Genomic DNA, 21,733 nt, shown 5'->3' with positions numbered 1-21,733 from the left:
GCAGCTTCCTCTGGGTCACAGCCAGGCAGAGTCTTCCCTGGCAAATGATACTGATGTAAGCCATCCCTTCGGATAGACTCTTGACATGGTCTGGACAAATGGCATTTGAGTGTGAGTTGCTGATAAAATAGAATTCTCAAAAAAAAAAAAAAGTAGCTATGAAATGTTGGCTCATAAAAGAACTGAAAGCTCGCGGCGCACCTCTCAGTTGTTCCTTCTTACAAAGTGTTTCAGGCTACCTGTACACCCTCCGTCTCCCGAGGGAGGGAGAAGATTGTGTTCACACTTAGGTGCTCTGGGGCAAGGATGTGGCTTAGGACAGTCCTTTCTAGAAGTCGAAGGATTTCTTATGAGTTTTAAGGGGACAGTAGGATGCCGACCCACAGAGTTTTCTTCGCGTGCGCATGCGTGCGAGTGAGTGCGCATGTGCAGAAAAGTCTGTGGAGGTTTGTTCCAGGGATTGTCTCTGGTTCCTGCCACAGTTGTTGCTTTGAACCGCTGGTCAGAAGCAGCAGGTATTGATGGGTTGGGTGGGTTTTGTCTCACGTGATTCCATGAACACGTCAGTGTGAGCCAAGTCTGCCTCAGCACCTTTGGGCTTCATGCAGAGCCTAGATGAGTTTCTGAAAACAGCAGTAGTCAAAGGTGGAATTGCATCTGGAAAATTCTACTTCAAATGGGTCTTCTGTAGAACTCCTTCTGGAGTGTCTACATACAGCTTTGGTCACGTTTTGCTAGGGTTGATGAAATTTTTTTTTTTTTTTTTTTTTTGGTTTTTCGAGACAGGGTTTTTCTGTATAGCCCTGGCTGTCCTGGAACTCACTTTGTAGACCAGGCTGGCCTCGAACTCAGGAATCCGCCTGCCTCTGCCTCCCAAGTGCTGGGATTAAAGGCGTGTGCCACCACCGCCTGGCAAACAGACCATGAGAAATTCTTATAGAAGAGAAACAAAGATTTCTACCATTTATCATAAGGACAAGAGTGGTTTGGAATCACAGATTTCCCACATCCCTTAGAAATCAGGACCGTGTATATCCTGGCTGTGCACTCCCTCTAGGGCCGTGGTGGCAGACCAGGACCAACATGGCCAGAACTCAGAGAGGAGTGACTTAACTCAGTCACTTTCCTTCTCAGTGACACAAAACTTTGATAAAGATACTCTTGGTGTCTGTAAGCCCTGCCCATGTCACATGTCTCTTCAAGAAGCACTCTTTCATTAAATTCCAGAGGCCCTCGCCCCGGGGTGCTGCCACACCCACATGCAACTAGGATGGAAGCCACTCTTGTTGCTGTTCTTGGCAGACTTTCCATTTATCTAGAATGTTCCTTAGGTTGCCATCTTTCACACTGCCAAATGTTCAGGCTGTCGCTTAGTGAAAGAGAGTAACTTCTGGTGTTTGCTGGATTACATGTCTGAAGGATCTGGCACACGGTCCTCGACAGTACAATCCGGCAGTGTGTTCTCATTTCTGCCCAAGACGTTTGACATAGCGGATTGAAACTTCATGAAGTTTTGTCTGTTTGACTTTGGGTGGTTTTATTGGTGGTGGTTTTTCGAGACAGGGTTTCTCTGTGTATCCCTGGATGTCTTGGAATTTGTTCTGTAGACCAGGCTGGCCTCAAACTCGGCAATCCACCTACAAGTGCTGGGATTAAAGACGTGCATCAAGCAACCTTTTAAGGCAGAAGAGCTAGGAGTGCTTTCTCAAAAGACATTCCCTTAAGCTGAAAAGGCTTTAGGTATCTGACATTTCATTAGCTTAACACTCCTGATGGAATGTCTGCCCTGTCTATAGCCATGAAGGCAGCAATCTGTGTGGGTCCTTGCAGCTGTGGAGTGCTGACATCCTGACCCCCCTTTACTGCAGAATGCATTTGTTCTCCCATTGGATGCATCTTTCCTGAGCTACACTGGGCTCTGTGGCTGGCTGTGGTACTCAGTGTCCATGGCGTCTTCCTTTCATCAGAGATCAGTTACTGAGTGGCCATGCAAACAGCACATCCTAGAGTTTATGTTGTTTTCAAGCTCCTGCTATGGCTTGCCCTAGGCCTTCAGCTTTGTGCGAAACAATTTGAAGAATAATGGCTGGCATTATGGGGATGTTCGTCTCTGTTTCAACAGATACCAGCCTTCAAGGAGCTGTACCTTCTGTTTTGTGTATGCATATGGATGTGTGCGACAGGGTATTGCATCCCCGGAAGCAAATGGTGGTCTGTGAGCTGCCTGATATGAGTGCTGGGGTCCAGACTCATCTCTCCAGCTCCATTTGTGTGTTTTGTTTTGTTTTGTTTTAAATAAATGACCTCACTCACAGCTTACATAAAGGTTCTCACCAATGTTTATCGGAAGGAACAGGGGTCTTCCGAATACATTCTGCCCCCACGTGGAAGCCACCCCGCCGTTCACACCTCTGTCCGACTGGTACCACTGATGAGCCCACTTTTACGATCGGAATTAACCAAGTGTGTAGATAACCCTAGATAATGTTAGGTGACAGGGCCTGACAGTGTAGCCTAGGCTCTCCTGAAGCTATGTAGACCTGACTGGCCTTGACCTTGTGGAGACTCTCATGCCCCTGTCTCCTGAATTGCCATGCCTGGCTTAGGGTTCACCCCGATGTTGTATAATCTTGAGTTTAGATTAACACATGATGGCACGTAGCTATCATCGTGTATCACACAGTGTCTGTTTTTGTAATATGTCTCAGATTCCTCCATGTTACAGAGTGGCCTGCCCCTTTAATCCAGCACTGGGGAGGCAGAGGCAGGCACATCTATGAATCTAACCTTGGTCGGTCTATGTAGAGAATGCCATCACAGCCAAGGCAACATAGAGAGACCAGATCCCCAAACACACACAAAACAAAACAAAAAGATTCTTCCATGTTTTCTTATACCTTGATATTTCTTTCCTTCCTTCCTCTTCCTCCTTTATAGTCCTCCTCCCCTTCTTTTTTTTTTTTTTTTTTTTTGTTTTGGTTTTTCGAGACAGGGTTTCTCTGTGTAGCCCTGGCTGTCCTGGAACTCACTTTGTAGACCAGGCTGGCCTCGAACTCAGAAATCCACCTGCCTCTGCCTCCCGAGTGCTGGGATCAAAGGCATGCGCCACCACGCCCGGCTCCTCCTCCCCTTCTTAGTCTTCCTCCTTCATAGTCCTCCACCTCCTTCATAGTTCTCCTCCTCCTCTTCCTCCCCTCCCTCCTCCTCCTCCATCTCATGTGTCCTAGGAGGGCTTCAGCTTTGCTCTGTGAGGATGACCTGAGATTGCATGCCCCAACACACATGGTTTATGCAGATCTTGGCATCAAACCCAGGGCTTCATGCATGCATTACCTCCTGAGCTAAATCCCTAGACCTGCATTTCTCTAGCACGACATATATTCAAGTGTCTGTAGGCTCCATAGTTTATTTGTCTCTTCACCCTACTGAAGAAGCTCTTAGTTGCTTGGCAGCCATGACTAAGGATGCTATGAACACCCACAGCCATAGCTGTCAACTCTTAGGCAAATAGCAGAAAGGGTGATTGCTGGATTGCATGCTAGCATTATGATTGCTTTGTAAGGAATTGCCAAGCTACCCCCAGAGCGTCTGTTGTGGTCACGTCATCTTCCATCCCCACTAGCAATGGATAGAGTTTCTGGCATGCTGTGTGCTTCACCAGCATCCGAGGTTGTCTGTGTTCCGGACTTGGGCCATCCTCACTGATGGACAGTGGTATCTTATTGTTCTGATGTACATCTTCCCGGTGGCATGATATAAAACATGCATTCCTTGGTGCAGTGTTCGGTTACAATCACTGGACCACTTTTTATTCTTATTTTTAATCTCCCATTCTTTGATCTTTAGCAGAGGATCCTCATTTTATGCTGAAGACTGTGACCCACTCTGAGTTAATTTTTGTAATCTCATGTTTATATTCTTTTTTTAAATTTATTGTATGTGCATGAGTGTTTGCCTGTGTGTCTTTTCAACAAACACTTCTAGAACAAGTGGATATCCATTTGTAAAGGACAGTTTTTAAAATGAGTGTAGGGGCTGGAGAGAAGGCCCAGCTGTTAAAAGCATTTGCTGCTCTTGCAGAGGACCTGGGGTTTTATTCCCAGCATCCCCATGTCTGCCCCATTGGATCTAGTGCCCTCTTCTGGACTCCACAGGTACTACAAGCACACGATGCACATAATACATGCACTATACACATAAACTAAAAAATAAATAAAAAGAAGTAGAAGCTTGGATGTGAAATAAGGAAAACAAATGGTGTGGGTATATCCACACCCCTTGCTTCTATGAAAATTAACCAGGCTTTGTCGTTAGAATCCTGATGTCAGAATGCCTGAACAGGAAGTCAGGCAGGCAGACTGCACTGTGACATTAAGAGCTATCTATAAGTGGCATGAGCTGTCTTGGGACATGTGTTCCCTCCATGTACAGGCATTCAGGACAAGGCAGGTGCTCACTGGATGGGACCAGATGCTCCCGAGGTACCCAGGGCCTTTCTAGTGCTGAGATGTTCCTGGCTCCCGTCATTTCTGGCTATTCCTCAGGTCCTTTCCACTGCAGCCCAACAAGACAAATTCCATTACAGCTTCTCTTTTGGATATGCCAGTGTGTCGAAGTCAGTCGTTTCTGCTCTCTAAATGTCTTTTATATATCGAACTTTGCGTCCAAGAATGGAAATTATCAATTAAGCCTCAGGCCCATGTCTGGTTCCCTGTGAAGTCTCTGACTGTTTCAACTCCTCCTTCCTCAGCATCTAATATGAACTTTTCAAATGAGTGCCAAACTGAGCAGACATCTGACAACAGGACAGAAGTGTCTGCCCTGCCTAGTGGCAGAGCACTAAGAAGGGATCCAGTGACTTGGTTCTAACCATGAGCCAGCAACCTGTTATTATATACTGCTTCGTCAGTCAGAATCTTTTGGGATTATGGTCTCCTCCAGTGGGCATTGATGATGGCAAAGTGTAATGGCCCCCCCACCCCCCAGTCCCTGCCTTGCCTGGTGACACAGATGTATCAGGGCCATATTTTGGTGTGGGAGACAGACAGGAAACCTGAGTTCCATTTGGACTTCACCATTCCTGTACTTGTGGAAGGTCCCTCCTTTCCTGTGGGTCTCAGTGCCCTCATCTATGCAAGAGAGGCGGCACTGAGGTATCTGTAATATTCCCGAGAGATTTTATGGTTTCGTGTGTCCAAGGCAAACAGGAATAGTAACATCAGGAAATGCTTCTAATCTTGGAGTAGGAAAGTTACAGCACCTCTCTTCTCCATCTTTCTGTCTTCTTCCATCCCCACCCCTGCCTGCCTTCTCTCTGAGGTGTGGCTCAGTTGTCTGGCCAGCAGGACACAGGGATGGGCCAGCCTGCTTTGGGTGAATACCTGGGAGATGGAAGGCCCACCCTGTCCCTAGTATTCCATGCTCACTGAGACCCTCAACAAGTCGACTTAGTTTGTAGCTGCACATTGTTAAAACTACAGGTCTCATTTCCCCACCCTTCATGGCAGAATTTAGAATTTAATTCCAGGAAGGAACGATCCTGCCATGTGAGGTGTGAATGCTGCGCCCTGTCATGGAACTGCTAAGGACTGAGTATTCTGACGTGCATGTGTGTGTGCATGTGTGTGTGCATGCGTGCGTGCATTCCTGCAGAGTTGTAAAGCACCTTGGCAGGTGTCTTCTCCACTGGGCCGTGTGGATACAGATGATGATCCTGTCTCCCTGTTAGGAGAGAAGCAATAGGATGATCCGGCTGAGCCATTGTCTCTGGCCTCTTCTTTCTCTTCTGCTCTTGGTTAGTCCTCTGTTACAAGGGAAGCACCAGGAAGCCGAACAACAAGGCTGACCACTGCAGGAGAGCAGATAGTGACGAAAAGAAAAAAAACCTTCTCAGGGACATGTGTGACCACTGCAGAGGAGCAGATAGTGATGAAAGACCTTCTCAGGGCCTCTTACTTTATAGCACACAAATAATGAATTGCTAATTTTAGAGGTTTTTTTTTTCCCCTTCTTTACAATGGCATCTTGGATGGGAAATACAATGACCCTTCTCTGTGCCCCCTGCTCTGTCAGAAATGTCTTGTGTAAGGTATCTGTCTTTGTGGCAGAAACTGGAGAGCGATATAGCTGAGTGTAACCAGTCGAATATGAAGGGCTCCCACAGGCTCCGATGTCTGGATACATGGTGGTGCTGAGTTGAGAGGCCATGGAAGCTTTGCCACCGTAGGCTTACTTGGTGGCTATGGGCCCACCTTGAAGATTATAGCCCAGTTTTACTTCTGGACCAGTCTCTGTTTCTTTGTCAACACCATGTAAGAAGCTGTGGTGTAAGCACCCTCAACCACAGACTGAGCCACTCCAGTCTCTGTGCCCGCCATTGTGATGGATTGAGTTTCCTGAAATCTAGGCACACTGAAGCCTTCCTTCCTTAACTTACAAGTGATCTTGTCATAGCAACAAGAAGATTAACAAAAATTAAGGCACTGGGCCAGCCTCCGAGACATTTTTTTTTGATCCCTCTTACATCTGGATGCTGACCCTCTGTGTAACCAGAATAACATGCCAGGAGCTACCAGTGTACACACCCCATGTGGGGCACACGCGTTGTACACAGTAGACATGCTCCGTCCGTCTAAATGAAGACAGAGGGCTTTTATCGTTCTCCCACTGACTCTCGGCCCTCGAAAGCTTTGGCACAGGGCAAATTCCGTTATTTGTGAGTGGCCTGGGAAGGGTGTGAGTTAGGGCTGGAGAGAAAGGCTGTGAGGACCTAGAGAGTGAGCAGGGGCCTGTGCAGCTCAGAAAACAGGGTCCCCAGTTTTAATCCGGTAGAGATATAGTGTTGACAGATATACATACTCTTCTAACTATCACAGGAGGAAAGCTGCAGTCCCTACTCCATATCTCCTAGCCCATGCCTTTTCTAGCCTAAGCAAGTGTCGACAGGCGTTCTGCCCCATAGAGCTGCCTCTTTTGGATATTTTACAAGACTCCAGCTGTGTCTGGATTCTTTGACACAGTGTTTTTGAAGTTCACCCCCTAGTATACCATCCCCCTTTCTTTCTATAGCTAACTGCATGGTATAGACCACACCTTCAGCAATCCACTTTCTAGCTGATAGATATTTCAGTCATTTCTGCTTCCTGGATATTTTATGTTTGCTTGTTTTTTTGGTTTTTGAGACAGGGTCTCTCTACCTAGCCCTGGCTGTCCTGGAACTCACTATGTAGACCAGGCCTTCCTCAAACTCACAGAGATCAACTGCCTCTGTCTCCCAAGTGCTGGGACTAAAGGTGTGCCACCCCTACACCCAGCATATGGTTACATTTAATAATACATGCTGTATACAAGCTTTTGTGGGGATAGAAGCACCCATTGCCTCAAGTGTGCACGTATATGTAGAACTGCTGGTAAGGCATCTAGTTCTATGTTTAAGCTTTTGGGGGAATATCCATTTTTTTTTTGTTGTTTGTTTTGTTTTGTTTTTGATGTGGCTGGAGCATTTTACACTCCCTGCTGCAGTTGTTCCGTGTCCTTGCCAACACTTGTTATTATGTGCTTCTCATTTAGCCGTTTCTGTGGGTGTGAAGTGGTATCTCATGGCTTTGATTAGTATTTTCCTGGTGGCTCATGACCTTCGGTGACTTTTCATGTATTTATTGAATCCTTTGTATCTCATCTCGGGAGAAATATCAATTCTAATCTTCTTGTATTATTTTTTTAAAAGATTATTTTTATTGCCCTTTTAAAAAAAAAAAAAAAAGACAGGGTTTTTCTGTCTGTAGTCCTGACTGTCCTGGAACTTGCTCTGTAGACCAGCCTGGCTTCAAACTCAGAGAGATGCCTGACTTTGCCACCCAAGAGCTGGGTCAAGAGGTGTGTGCCATCACCACTTGGCCTTATTATTGTTTTTTTGTTTGTTTGTTTTTCTTGAGACAGGATTTCTCTGTGTAGTCCTGGCTGTCCTGGAACTCACTCTGTAGACCAAGCTGGCCTCGAACTCAGAAATCCGCCTGCCTCTGCCTCCGGAGTGCTGGGATTAAAGGCGTGCACCACCACCGCCTGGCTTCTTTATTCTACTTTTTGAGAAAAACTTTCATGAAGACGTGGTATTCTTTAAGTTTGTTAGAATTCGTTTGCCATGTGGATCTTGGTGTTTCCTTGTGAGCAGGTTGGCTTTGTCTTCTAATAACTCATTTAATCTCTTGCTATAGGTCTTTCTGAGCCATCTCTCCCTCTTGCTCTTCCCAGTAGTTTCTGTTTCACTAGAAATCTGTTCAGTTCATCTGTCATCCAGCTACTGGTGTATGACCATATTTCTTCATATCGCCTTATACTTCCATAAGGTCTGTTCTAATGTCTCACTTCTGTTTATATGTCTGTGAGCTCTGACTCAATCTTACTTCTATTTATATAGCTCTGGAGTTTGAGCCTCTACTTTTTTCTCCTTGACTTGTCTGGATAAAAGTTTGTTGCTTTGCGATCATCTTTTCAAAGACTCAGTCTGCCTACCTGTTACTTTCTGCCTAAATACTTTCAGCTAGCCTCCTAGGTGCGACCCCTTGTGTCTTCCTGTTCATCCATTTCATAGCATTTTCTGATCCCCCTTTAAGTTCTTCTTTGACCACTTTGTTGTTCAGAACACATCAGTTCTAGAGTGGTTTTTTTAGTTTCCCCAATTTCTGTTACTGATTTCTAAAAAATAGACACTACATGGATTCTATTCTTTCAACTTTAATGAGGTTTGTTTTATGGCCTGGCAAATGCTCTGTCACTGAAATTCTTCCTGTGTGCTTAAGAAAACTGTGTAACCTGCTGGGATGAGCGGAGTGTCCTCTGCGTGGGTTAGGTAGGACTGGTTACTTGTGTTGCTCTAGTATTTTCTCCCTGTTTGAGCTATATCCGTCTTCTCTGAAGATAACATGAGGCTTGAGAGAAGGCTCAGTGGTTTGGAGCACTGGGCTCTTGCAGAGGGACCTGGTTTTGATTCTTACCAGCTATATGGTGGCTCACAATTGCCTCCAACTCCAGTTCTAGGGGATCAGAAGCCCTCTTCAGCCTCCTGGTGCATATGAACTCACATGAACACACACATACACATGAAACTATTTAACTAATTTTTTTTTTAAATGTAGGAGGCAGAAATGTTCACCCGTTTGTATATTTTTACTGTATTTCTCTCTCCCATTCTTTCAGTTTTTGCTTTTTGTGTTTTGCTGTTGTATTGCTATGTGCGTAGATTTTTATTAATGCTGTGTCTTCTGATAAGTTGGCCCTCTTAGTATTACTAAATATTCTTTATCTCTAGCAACATTGATTGCTTTAAAGTCTATTTGGGGGCTGTGGATGTCTTAGGATTTAAAATACATGTAGCTCTTCAAAATGATCAGAGAGTGGTTCACCTGAAATTCCAGCTCTAGAGGATCCAACAGCTTCTAGCCTGTGCAGACACCTTCACACAGATGGCCATCACACAGACATGCGCACGCATGCGCGCACACACACACACACACACACACACACACACACACACACACATATAAAGGTACATTTTATTAGAAGTCTACCTTGATGTCACAGGCACCCAACAGCTGTCTTGTGACAGCTGAAAAGCTGTTTTGAGCTGCTAAACACTTGGTGGACAGTGTAAGTTCTGTTAAGAATTTGCCTCCTTCCCTTTTCTTGCTGTGTTTCAATTTCTTTTCTTTTTTTTTTTTTAAACCACTCAAGACCTTCCTTGAGTGTTAGGTATAATTCACGGCACATAGTACGTAGCACGTAGTTGATGCCCACATTGCAGCCGTCTTGGTGGGATTGGTTAATGATGTTTTTTTCCTCTCCACTTGCTCAACTGTTGAAAACCACACCCTCCTCAGGGTCCTCAGGGTCCTTGAGGCCAGGACTTGGCAGCTAATAAACATGAAAGGGAAGATCATCAGGGGAAAATCTGCACGCACCTTTGAAACGTGCGGTGCGAGTGCTGGGAAACAGGATGCTTACTGTTTGGATCTGCTTTCAAGTAAAAGAAAAAAGGGGGGCTTTTCAATTTTGTGTGTGCGCACACACTCGGGGTTGGGGTAGGGTGTTATTCACCTGCAGTGTATCAGTCAGAGCTAGGGTAAGGTTGACATTCTCCGCACTGTGTGCCTTAAGCTGCCAGCACGATTTACAGGTCGCAAAAGGAACAACAACAACAACAAAAACCACTAAAACCAGACAGAATTCCAGTCTGAGCAAGAGTCTCTGATCCCTCCCTGATTCTAAGCCCACTTGGCCTTACACATTCTCCCATGGTGCGAGGAGAAAACCTCATATTCTGTGCTAGGTTCCTGCCACTGCTTGGAGCTATAAGGGCTCGGGGTGAAGGATGCTTACCTAGATGTGTATTGCCTTGGGTCCCTGGTGACTGCGTGTGTGTGACCTCAGCACTGGCCTCTCACTCCTACAGTCACTCAGGTTGATAACCGGAAGTCACTGCAGTGCTGGCCATGGGTAGATGTCATTTTTAATTTTGTGACGTAGACAGATGTGTCCTTTGGGAGTAGTAAGTGATTTTTACCGGTGATGTTAATGGGACTGTAACCTCTCCTGTACCTACAGTCCTACCAAACAATATGTTTGTATTATGTCAGGCAAGTTCATTCTCAGCCTTGCCTTGAAGCAAGCTGCGAAAGAAATGTATTCTTAATAAGCACAGAGAGCAGAGTGGAGTGTGTGTGTGTGTGTGTGTGCACGTGTGTGTGTGTGTGCACGTGTGTGCGTGTGCATGTGTGTGTGTGCACGTGTGTGTGTGCACGTGTGTGTGTGTGTACACGTACAGGTGTACAGGCACAAGGTCATCTGCAAACATGGATTTACAATGCCACTTTTGACAGATGTACTAACACTGGTTTTAGTTGTTTGGACGGACACAGACTTTTTGAAGTTCTGGTACCTTTGAGTCCTAGCTGGCCCATTGCTGGCGTTGAAACTGACCTCTGGGAGGCATCATCTACAGTGAAATTAGGTGGGGGAATCCACAGAAGAGAATAAGAGATTCACACAAAAAGATGATTCTATTTCCCCTTGAAATTGCCGTTTCATTAGCCAAGAGCCAATGTCACCGGCGTTTACTGTTTCCTCTAGAAACTGTTTGTGTCCGTGTCCTTTGTCAGAAAGGGTCGTCTGAGAGGACAGTGAGTTCCATTGAAGGATTTGCAGTTCAGTTCAGTGAGTTAAGCAGCTTTCCTGGTGTTTACCTTCGGGGATCACAAAAGAGAAAAGAAACAGGGACTTGCAGGGAGAAGAGAGGGTTGCCCTGCTCCTGCTGGGTGTCTGCCTCAGCAACTTCATCTAGAGGAGGAGTCCGTTCAAGCACTCCTTGTCTGCACTGCATTCATTTTCTCTCTCTCCTCACGATGATCTCTGCCCACTGAGAATCCCTAAGCAACCAACAGTGAGCATTGTTAACCGTGTCAGTCAAAACGAGAGCCAATCAATGACAAATGTATTGTTGTCCTCCTGTGCAAATGGATAGTGCTTTCTCATTGGAGTTTTAACTTCAGTGGCTATTATTAAATGATATATGATCATTCTAGAAAAACCAACAAATAGAGTAGCCCAGCATTAGAGGCAGAGGAAAGACGATTTCTGTGAGTTCAAGGCCAGCCTTGTCTACATAGTGAGTTTCAGGTGAGCCAGAGCTATATAGTAATACTGTGTCTCTGTGTCTGTCTCTGTCTGTCAGTCTGTCCATCTCTCTCTGTCTCTCTCTCTCACACACACACATATAAATAGAAGAGGAGGAAGTAGAGAAGAGGAGGAAATAACTCATAAAACTAAACCCACAGATATCCCCCCCACTTCCTACACACCTGCCCCCCCCCCAATTTCTTCTTAAAACAAACAAAAAAAACGACAACATCATCAAAACAAGGTGTCTAGCTGAGGCTGGCCTTTATCCTGCTTCCGTGACTGGACTGTGCATGCACCACAAAGCCTGAAGTGCTGCTAAGTCTGAAATCTGTGTGTTTCTAGGGCCAGTGTGTTCGTCCCTCCCCCGCCTCCCAATACCTGTCAGGAATCCGCCATCTTCTTCTACCACTTCCTGTTCCGGTTTCCTAGCATTCTTTGGCTTGCAGAGGTTCCCATCAGCTTCTGCTTTTGATTTTAGGATTTGTATTAATGGGTTCAGGGCCCACTCTCCTTAGCTTAAGTAATTATATTAACTGTTTCCATATAGGCCCCATTCAGAAGGATCTCACCAGTCCCACTCATACCAGCCACTGGGCAGCCAGTGTGGGGGTTTGACACCCATCACTGCTGACAGCTTGTTTCTCTAAAACTCTGTTCTGTTAGCATCCGGTTTTGAGAGGATCAACCACCGGCAGGTCTGGGGGCTCTTCCTTCTTGCACACAGGACTTCTGGCCATCAAAGGCTGGAGCCAAGTCTGGGAGACAAGAACACAGTCTTGAAGAGATCATTACTTGAGGATATCAATGGATTCCTGAAGACAAGAGCAAGGTGGACAGGGAGAGTGTTTCTAGGAAAATCTGATGCTCCTCTGGTTCCCTGAAGGCGTTACAAGTTGGAATCCTCCCCTCTAAGGGGCAATGCCACACTTTCAAAGGAGATGTTTTGGTGACGTTTTGGCAAAGGCCCCTCCAGACCTCTCTGCAAGCTTTTCTCTTAGCAGTTTCAACCTTGTATGTTGAAGAAACAGCCCTAATCGCCTATGAAATGCATGCATTTCTCACTCATTCCTAGGCTACTGGGCAAGGTCTAAAGCCTTCAAGTGGTATCCCTGCCATTCAAATGATAATCCCCTGAGTCTGCCTTGCCCTAACTCTTCCAAGCAGCAGCACCTGTGCCTTCCTGATGCTCACAAAGGCCCTGGAAGGTACTTCCCTGGCACTTAACATAGCTGAGTCCCCGTCCCCACCCCCTTCTCCCTCCTTGCACTTCAAAAGCATCCATGGTCCCTGTGACCTCACTGCATATTAAGGAGTCAGTGTAAATCCCACCAAAGCCAAGAACTGAATAAGAAACTGCACTGCTTTGGGGGACAGGCACATAGAAGGCCAGGTTCAGAGCAAAGAACAGACTTCTGCACAAAGAGGGCATGGCAGGCGTGACTGCAGCCGAGTCCCAGGGACATCCCCGGCTACAGCATCTTACGTGCATATGCTCTCAGATACTTATATGTGTGTTTTCCCACCCTCATTCAGATGCAGGGAGTCCTTTCATAGAGATGCACACTGACATACCCAAACTTGTGCACATGACGGAAGGAAGACAGCTCATCATCCCCTGCCGGGTGACGTCACCCAACGTCACAGTCACCCTAAAAAAGGTAAGACTCAACAACGTCACTCCCTGCGTGGTGTTGGCTTCAAATGGGTGTTGTAGCGGTTTAATTTTTTTTTTTAATCTCTTTGGAATAACTTTCTCTCTGGGCTTCTCAGTAGACTCATCTGGAGCATCATTTTCCTAACAAGAAACATTATGAGGAGTTACCGCCCCCTCCCCTTGTATATTTAAATGGAGTCAAATGATAACACCATACACATAAATCGAAATAATGAATGAAAGAACCAAAATCGTGACAGTTTGGATGTATTGTCACCTATCCAAAAGGGAGAGTCAGCTGTGTTGTTCACGTGGATAAGCTGGTGTCTGGGTAGGGTATCCACTGCCCAGGCACCTAGCGGCAGCTTATGCCATCATCTGCCCCCACCCCCACCTGCCACCACCAGGTGTGGGTGGCATATAAAACGACTATCTGCCACCCCAGTTCTATCTCCCTGTCCCCATGTATTCCTGGCTAGTCTCTCTCTCTCCCCTTCTGTCCTTCTCTGTCTCCCACCTCTGCCCTCTTGGCTCTGCTCCCGTCTGTCTGCCTCTACCCGTCCTTTATACTAGATCTGTTGCATGGCCATGGGTGGTATTCAAACTTAACCTCTTAGGGAAAAAGAAAGAAAGAAATCTGCCAGGCGTGGTGGCACACGCCTTTAATCCTAGCACTCGGGAGGCAGAAGCAGGCGGATTTCTGAGTTCGTGGCCAGACTGGTCTACAAAGTGAGTTCCAGCACAGCCAGGGCTACACAGAGAAACCCTGTCTCGACCCCCCCCCCCAAAAAAAAAAAGAAAGAAAGAAATCCATCCGTGAGACTCCTTCTCAAACTCTAAGTTGCATATTCAGAAAGGGAAAGCTATTTATGGTGCAGCCTAACGAAGATGCAACTGAACATCAAACTCATCCAAAGTAGGGGTCAGAGGCTCCTGGAGCCCCTTACAGATGTTCCCATAGAGAAGCTAGGAGGGTAAGGACCAGCCAGCCCCACCCCCACTCTTCCACGTTCACCCAAGGCAGCAGCTAGTCAGTCCACACAGGGACGTAGCTGGCAAGCAGTGGCTGTAGTTGGGAAGTCAGAAGAACTTTGTCTGTGATTCATCAGTGCCTGGAGTATCCCTCAAGAACAGGTTTGAGCCCCGATCCCATCTGTGGCCTGTGGCTTGTAGGTGTCAGGGCTGGGAATAACAGGGGAGACTTACTCAACTGCCCAAGAAAATTCCTAGGTAACAGGTTGCAGGGGACTCCTGGTCACACTGGACCATGGAGTCAAGCTTGTGACTTCCTACTCAGTGTTCCTCCTTATATGTGTTCCTCTAATGTGCGTAGGGGGGGCTGGAATTTCAGGGCTAGCTAGTTGCAATACCTTATTTGTGAGTTGTTGTAGATTCTAGAATGTTCTAGATGAGGGCAACACATGAAGATGTCCCTCCGGATCCAGTGGACAAGGGGGGGGGAGGGTGGAGTAGGAGGGGATTGTCTCTCTTCAGCACCAGGCCATCTTGCTATGTATGAGAATTCTCACCATCATCCTGACGAGGCATCCGGGTCTGTCACGGATGGGCGCAGCTTGTGGCCAAGACCAGTTATAAGTTGCCATAATCCATATGACTTAGCACTGGCAAAACATATTAGCCTCTGCACAAAGAAAAGTAAAGAAGTCATGGGAACAAACCGGCGTTTTGACCCGTGTGGTGGCTTTCATGCTAAAAGAGAAGCGTGTTCTCTCGTATTGTGTCGATATGGTCAGTACTACCGGGGCTCGGCTAAGCATCGCTTCCTTCTTTGCAGTTTCCATTTGATACTCTTACCCCCGACGGGCAAAGAATAACGTGGGACAGTATGAGAGGCTTTATAATAGCAAATGCAACGTACAAAGAGATAGGACTGCTGAACTGCGAAGCCACCGTCAACGGGCACCTGTACCAGACAAACTATCTGACCCATCGGCAGAGTAAGTGCTGGCTGTCCCGTGGGTGTGGCCGCCAGGTCCTCCGAAATCTGGCCTGAGAAACTGTCATCCTTAATATTTTCCCCCCTCTTGTGCTTGCAGCCAATACAATCCTGGATGTCCAAATACGCCCGCCGAGCCCAGTGAGACTGCTCCACGGGCAGACTCTTGTCCTCAACTGCACCGCCACCACGGAGCTCAATACGAGGGTGCAGATGAGCTGGAATTACCCTGGTAAAGTGAGTGAAGAGTTTTCTGGTTCTCCCTAGATGCTCTCCAGCTGCTTTGAGCAAGTGAAACCCCACTGGGTTTTTGAAGTGGGAAAACTTAGAAAATCCTGCTCCCAGGCAGGGCGGTGCTGGTGGACAGGAAAGCAAGCGGCAGGCAGTTCTGAATGGTGCCTCCCTGGCCTGCTGTCCCTGAACTCGATAGAGCTGCAGATCCTGGCTTTGATGTCTGGGGGTTTGTTTTGAAGGGTACCGGCTGCTGTTTCCACTGGAGTCTGGAAAGCGGGAGGGAGTGTTTCGTCCTTGGAAATGGTGCATTGCGATTTCAAGATGAGAGAATTTATCACTAAATACCAGGCAGGGACTATCTTCTGTCATAACAACTTTTCAAGAGATTGTCTTTGTCAGTGCATTCGTAGAAGGTTCTGGCAGTCAGTCAGGCACCTGACTGCAGTGTATTTGCTAAAGATACTTCAACCTAGCCATCCAATACGGCATTTATTGATTGTCAAAGGGGCAAATCTGTCCTTCAAAAAAAAAAAAAAACCTGAGAAAAATGAAGACAGAGTCGGTTTCCCTATTCAGGTGAAACATCCTTGCAAATGCCGGTTATTTATTGACGTACACAGATGGGAAAGCAACGATAAGCTGGAAAGAACATTCTGGCAGCAAGCCCGCTCTCCTTTCTCATGTGCCAGTGTGATTTATGCAGCATATCCCAAAGGCAGGCGTTTGCTATGTTATTCAGACTGCCAATCAAAATTAATTTATGATTAAATAATAAACAAAAGATTAATGCCTCAGCTCCAACCTGTTTTCACCAACTTCCCCCACCCCTCCTCCTGTGGAAATAGAAAAGCTTTGCAGCAAAAGATGTAATATGGACCCAGTGGGAGTTCTATTTTCTAGAACTAATGTTTTTCCATTTAAATTTAAATAAAAGTGCTGTAACATGAAGCAATCACTTCTGACAGGAATGAAATATTCTCAATAAATGTCAAGAGTGAAGAGAACTTTATCCAGTTCTTATTGCTATTAAGAATATCGAAACAGGGGATGGAGGAAAGCGGGAAGGGGGGCTGAAGAGATGGCCCAGTGGTTAGTGCTCCTCTAGAGGACCTCATTTCAGCTCCCAACTCCCACATGGCAGCTTTCAACTGTCTGTAACTCCATCCCAGGGGATCCGTGGCACCAGGCATACACTTGGTGCATGCAGGCAAAATACATAAGATAAAATAAATAAATCTTTAAAAGGAGAGAGAGAGAGAGAGAATATTGATACTGGGGGTGGGGGAGGGGGCTGGAAAGATGGCTCAGTGGTTAAGAGCACTGGCTGCCCTTGCAGAGGAACTGGGTTCCGTTCCCAGCACTCATGTGATAGCTCTTGGTCAACAGTGGTCCTAGGGAATCTGATGCCCGCCTTAGATTTCCCCAGGCAGCAGACACACTCATGGTGTACAGACATACATACAGACAAAACACCCATAAACAGAAAATGAATTAATAACAATTTAAGCACCGTGTCAGTACTCTACCTACCAAGCACCAACAACCTTCTAAAAACGGCGCTGTCCAGTGGAATTTTCCGTGACAGGAATATTCTGTGCTCATCCTTTACAATAAAGTATCCACTAGCCACTATGGCAGATGAACACTTGAAGTGTGGCCAGCTAGCTACGGGGAGGAATTCTTCATCCTGATTAATTGTATTTAATAGCCACATAAAGCTAGTGGCTTCAGAAGTGGACAGGGCACTTGTAGGGGCCCGGATAAGATGCTTCCCAAAGTGCAAGCCATGCCAACAACACACTTCCCTCTTCAGAGAGGGAAGTCACGCCCAGATGGAGTGGCAGAAAGGCTCCTGTGCCTGGTCCACTGGGGACTGATTCTGACTTCTCACAGCAGTGACTGACAGCTACGTCTTTTGTTGTTTCTGAGAAAGATGCAGATGGCCTAAACATATGTCCCAGACCATAGGGAATTAAAAGGCAAGGTGGGTGAAAGTTGACTAAGCATGGTAGAGGGAACTAGGTTTAAGACCCTCAAGTCCGTCTGGACGGCTTCCATGTCGTTTCCCACCACCCTCCCCAGGGAAGAACTTAAGAGGAGGAAATGACGCGCTCTGTGTTATGTGAGGAACAATTGCAGGAGATGGCACCGCATCTTCTCAGAACAGGGAGCAGGCCACCGTGGCCAATCAGACAGCTGAACGTGCTCTCTCCCTGAGATAAGTAAGGGATAGAACCCTGCAGATGATGGCTGAAACTACCTCTGGGTGTGTGCGTCCCACACCCACTTGCCCAGATTTAGCAGAAATTGATGAGCATTGCTCAAGATGTGAAATAATGAATGAGAGGTGGTTGAAGTGACATCTTGAATTTTCCTTCTCATCAGTAGGAAAGAGACCTTACATTTGTTCACAGAAACACCACTGTTGAGTGTGAGGGGACAGGCTACTATTTGGAGATGAGAACCTGTAATAGGGAAAAATCACCAAACGCATACCCAAGAGACCCAAGTTCCTCGTGTACAGTGGCCCGTTCTCTGTCACTTCTACTTCCTCAGTGATAACTCAACAAAATCTCTCCAGTCTCTCCAGGTGCTCGCAAAAAGCAGCTGGCATAATGTATATGTGACGACCACTAAAAGAGATGCAGTGCTGATCCGGAGGCTAGCACACTTCGTGTTTGACGCACATCTAAACAAAAGTGTAGCTTCCAAATGATATGCTTGTGGTGAATCTGATGTGCCTAACCTTGAGAGGAGGGAGGGAGAGAGAGAGAAAAGAAGGAAGGAAAGGAAGGAAGGAAGGAAGGAAGGAAGGAAGGAAGGAAGGAAAGAAGGAAGGAAGGAAGGGAGGGAGGAAGGGAGGGAGGAAGGGAAGGAGGGAGAGAGGGAAGGAAGGAGAGAGGGAGGGAGAGAGGGAGGGAGGGAGAAAGGAAGGAAGGAAGAAAGGAAGGAAGGAAGGAAGGAAGGAAGGAAGGAAGGAAGGAAGGAAGGAAGGAAGGAAGGAAAGAGAAAGCTGTCAAAATACTGATTTGAGGGGCTGGAGAGATGGCTCAGCAGTTAAGACCTCTGCTCTTTCAGAGGTCTTGAGTTCAATTCCCAGCACCCACATGGTGGCTCACAACCATCTGTAATGGGATCTGATGCCCTCTTCTGGTGTGTCTGAAGACAGCTACAGTGTGTACTCATATACATAAAATAAATAAGTAAATCTTTAAAAGAATCCTGATTTGGGGAATGCTAAACCACTGTAACTTTCAGCAAGAGCAATGCTGACTTCTACACTCGCTGTGTGTTCTCTGCATAGGCAACTAAGAGAGCATCTATAAGGCAGCGGATCGACCGGAGCCATTCCCACAACAATGTGTTCCACAGTGTTCTTAAGATCAACAATGTGGAGAGCCGAGACAAGGGGCTCTACACCTGTCGCGTGAAGAGTGGGTCGTCGTTCCAGTCTTTCAACACCTCCGTGCATGTGTATGGTAAGCTGCAGAAGTGACCTGCTGCTGGCCTAAGCACTCCATCCACTTCCCGAGCCCTGCAGGCAGAAAGAGTCGGGGGGGTGGGGGCGGGGGAAGTCCATGTGGCTAAGAGTTATGCAACTACAAATGAACACTGCTTTCTCTTGCACCCCGAAAGGCAAATGAAGCACATCGGGTACTCGTTACACTGAATGCTTCTGGGAAGGGTGGGTGGAAAGACTGTAAGAGCCTGAGAATGGGGAGGGCCAGAGCAAAACCGTGTCTTCTGGATGTTTACAGTGTTACTGCACTCATGAATTCATGGCAGCCGGGACTGCCTGTGCAAGATCAGAGCCAGTCAGCATTCCTGTATGGAAAGGAAAGGGAATCACAAGCCCATCCCGCTAACTGAGGAGCCATGGACAGCTGATGGCTCTGAGGGGGAGAAGGATTGTCAGTTTTCAATGGCGTGGGCCCCGGTAGGTCAGTCATGCTCCAGTAGGTGGTCCCATACCCAGAAGACAATGGACAACACTAATTGAAGTTAATGGGTTATTAACTAAAAAAAGAGGACGTGAAATTAGGGAGGGTGGGTAGGACATGGGGGCAGACTTTCAAGGATACCCGAGGAGCAAGGGAGATGAATCTGATCAAGATACATTGTATGAAAGATACGTGCTAGCTTTAAAAAATACTCCTTTTGACTTGGGGAGCTTTGATTTTAGAAGTTTGCGTCAGCTAGTAGCGTAGCTGGTAAGAGGACCATGGACTCCTCACTTACTGTCCCCACGTAAACAGCAGACTGTGTTGGCCACATTCTTTATCACTTTATCTGGGGGTGGGGGGATTTCCCTGACTCTCCCATGTGTTGGGGCCGGCCTGCGGCTCTCATGTCCGGATTTGAGCCTGGAAGGCATCTTGGAACTGGAAGAGAAGAGGGAATCTAAGCGGGTAGAGAAATAATGGAACCAAGTCAACTAGTCTGCTCAAGGTTCAAACTTTTAATGGCGGACGTGCTTTATAAAGGAGAGGGGAAGCCCTTTCCCGCCAATCATCCTTGGAGCCCAGCTGCAGGTGACCGTGTGTAGTCTCCAGCATAGATAGGCTGACTCCCAGCAGGTAGCAGCAGTGGCTGTGGCTGAACTATAGAGTGATCCAGGGAGGCAGGCTCCACCCTACGTAATCTCCTTAGGGACAACAAAGTCAAGGTCTGGCTCAGCCTGCTTCAGGCTTGTGGTAGGCTGCACCCATGAAGTTGATGTAGAAAAATATGATAAATTACTCAGAATTAATGCTCCTCTAACCCCCCACCCCCAGTTTAATGATCACGGGATCCCCAAACGGTTGCTTAATGCTAAGTTGTAAATTCTGTAAGGACAAGTGAAAGGCAGGAGCTGTCTGTTCTTCGAGTTCTCACAGCTTGGCTTTATAGCCCAGAGCCTTTCTCCATCTTCCTTATACCAGCCGGGTAGATTTAGAAATACTGTCTGTCCCTTGTTGTTGTTGTGACAGATTTAGTTTGATGCTCCCGGTTAGCAGGTGACCGCTTTCTGTCTCTAGGGCTTGCTGGCCTGAAAGCATCATCTATTGATGCACACTTGGATTCGATGACAGGCTCCATCCGTTCTCACTGGTTGGTCGCATGCATCACCTCTTAATGAGGGGGTAAACTCACGTTCACAGAAATGAATGCCTCCCTTACACGCTGTCATTTCTTCTCTCAAAGAAAAAGGATTCATCAGTGTGAAGCATCGGAAGCAGCCGGTGCAGGAAACCACGGCAGGAAGACGGTCCTATCGGCTGTCCATGAAAGTGAAGGCTTTCCCCTCCCCAGAAATCGTATGGTAGGACTGCAATCATTTCAGTGTCACTTAAGACACTTTTCATAAGCGGGAAGATGATGGAGTTGAGTGACTGACACTCCTGAAAGAGACACTAAGAGAAATTGTACACACCATGTTGGTTTCTGGGTGGTGGCTCTTGGGGAGAGATGGATGGACAAGGAAGCAGTGCCCAGGGGTAGGTAAAGCAAGAGCTGAGAGGCTTGCGTGCTCACACATACTAAATTCCTGCTTCTCGAAACCATCCTGTGATGTCAACGCTCTCTGAGTGAGATGTGTTGGGCAGCCACTCAGAGGCATCTTGAATGTGTAGCATGCTCTATTAACCCCAAAGAAGTGGGCCCTTGTAACGAGGAGGCCAAAAATAATTCCTTTCTGTGAGGCTTTGTTGAAAGTTCCAGCTTTGTTTTAAAATTCCAACAAATGTTAATAGCGGCAGGACTTGTTCATTTGTAGGTGTGGACAAGTGGACCTACTTGAATTAATTATGGTTTTCTTTGGCTTGCAGTTTGCATATTCAGAAATGCTTTACACAGTTTTTTTTTTCTTTAAAAAGTCAAACCAGTATAATACCACTGTGAAACAATGCAATCTGTTTAGAATCTGCAGTCATTTTGTTAAATTACTTTTTAATGCCATTATCTTTGACTTAAATCACTCCATTTTAAACAAAAGGTTTAGCCACTCACAGTTGAATAGGAAAATAAGCCGTACGACACAGAAGCGCCACCATTCTGGAAAATCCTCCCTGGAGTTTGTGGCCCCAGCCCTGCAGGGTTTGTTTGCAGCAAACTCAAATACTATGGAATTAAAGAACAAATTGCAACTCTATACTACACCTTCATTGCACTGTAGTGGGAAATTAATGGATATTTTTGTTTCATAGTATCTAAGAAGTTATTTGGACTTCATAGTT

General features: G+C 46.6%; 1 protein-coding gene across 1 annotated transcript in view; it reads left to right on the top strand.

Annotated features, from left to right (window-relative positions):
- The window catches only part of Flt1 (fms related receptor tyrosine kinase 1), a 163,708-nt gene that overhangs the window by 29,818 nt on the left and 112,157 nt on the right, over window positions 1-21,733 (top strand). The window contains exons 4-8 of the mRNA XM_021162004.3: window positions 13,207-13,331; window positions 15,123-15,285; window positions 15,385-15,521; window positions 18,823-18,997; window positions 20,703-20,820. Coding sequence (XP_021017663.1) covers window positions 13,207-13,331; window positions 15,123-15,285; window positions 15,385-15,521; window positions 18,823-18,997; window positions 20,703-20,820 — 718 coding nt within the window. The remainder of the gene's footprint in view (window positions 1-13,206; window positions 13,332-15,122; window positions 15,286-15,384; window positions 15,522-18,822; window positions 18,998-20,702; window positions 20,821-21,733) is intronic.

The sequence above is a fragment of the Mus caroli genome, unplaced genomic scaffold (assembly GCF_978045245.1).
Source record: "Mus caroli unplaced genomic scaffold, Mus_caroli_1 scaffold_4, whole genome shotgun sequence".
Lineage (NCBI taxonomy): Eukaryota > Metazoa > Chordata > Mammalia > Rodentia > Muridae > Mus > Mus caroli.
The sequence above is the reverse complement of the archived record's forward strand: the minus strand, read 5'-3'. Positions and strand labels throughout refer to the sequence as shown.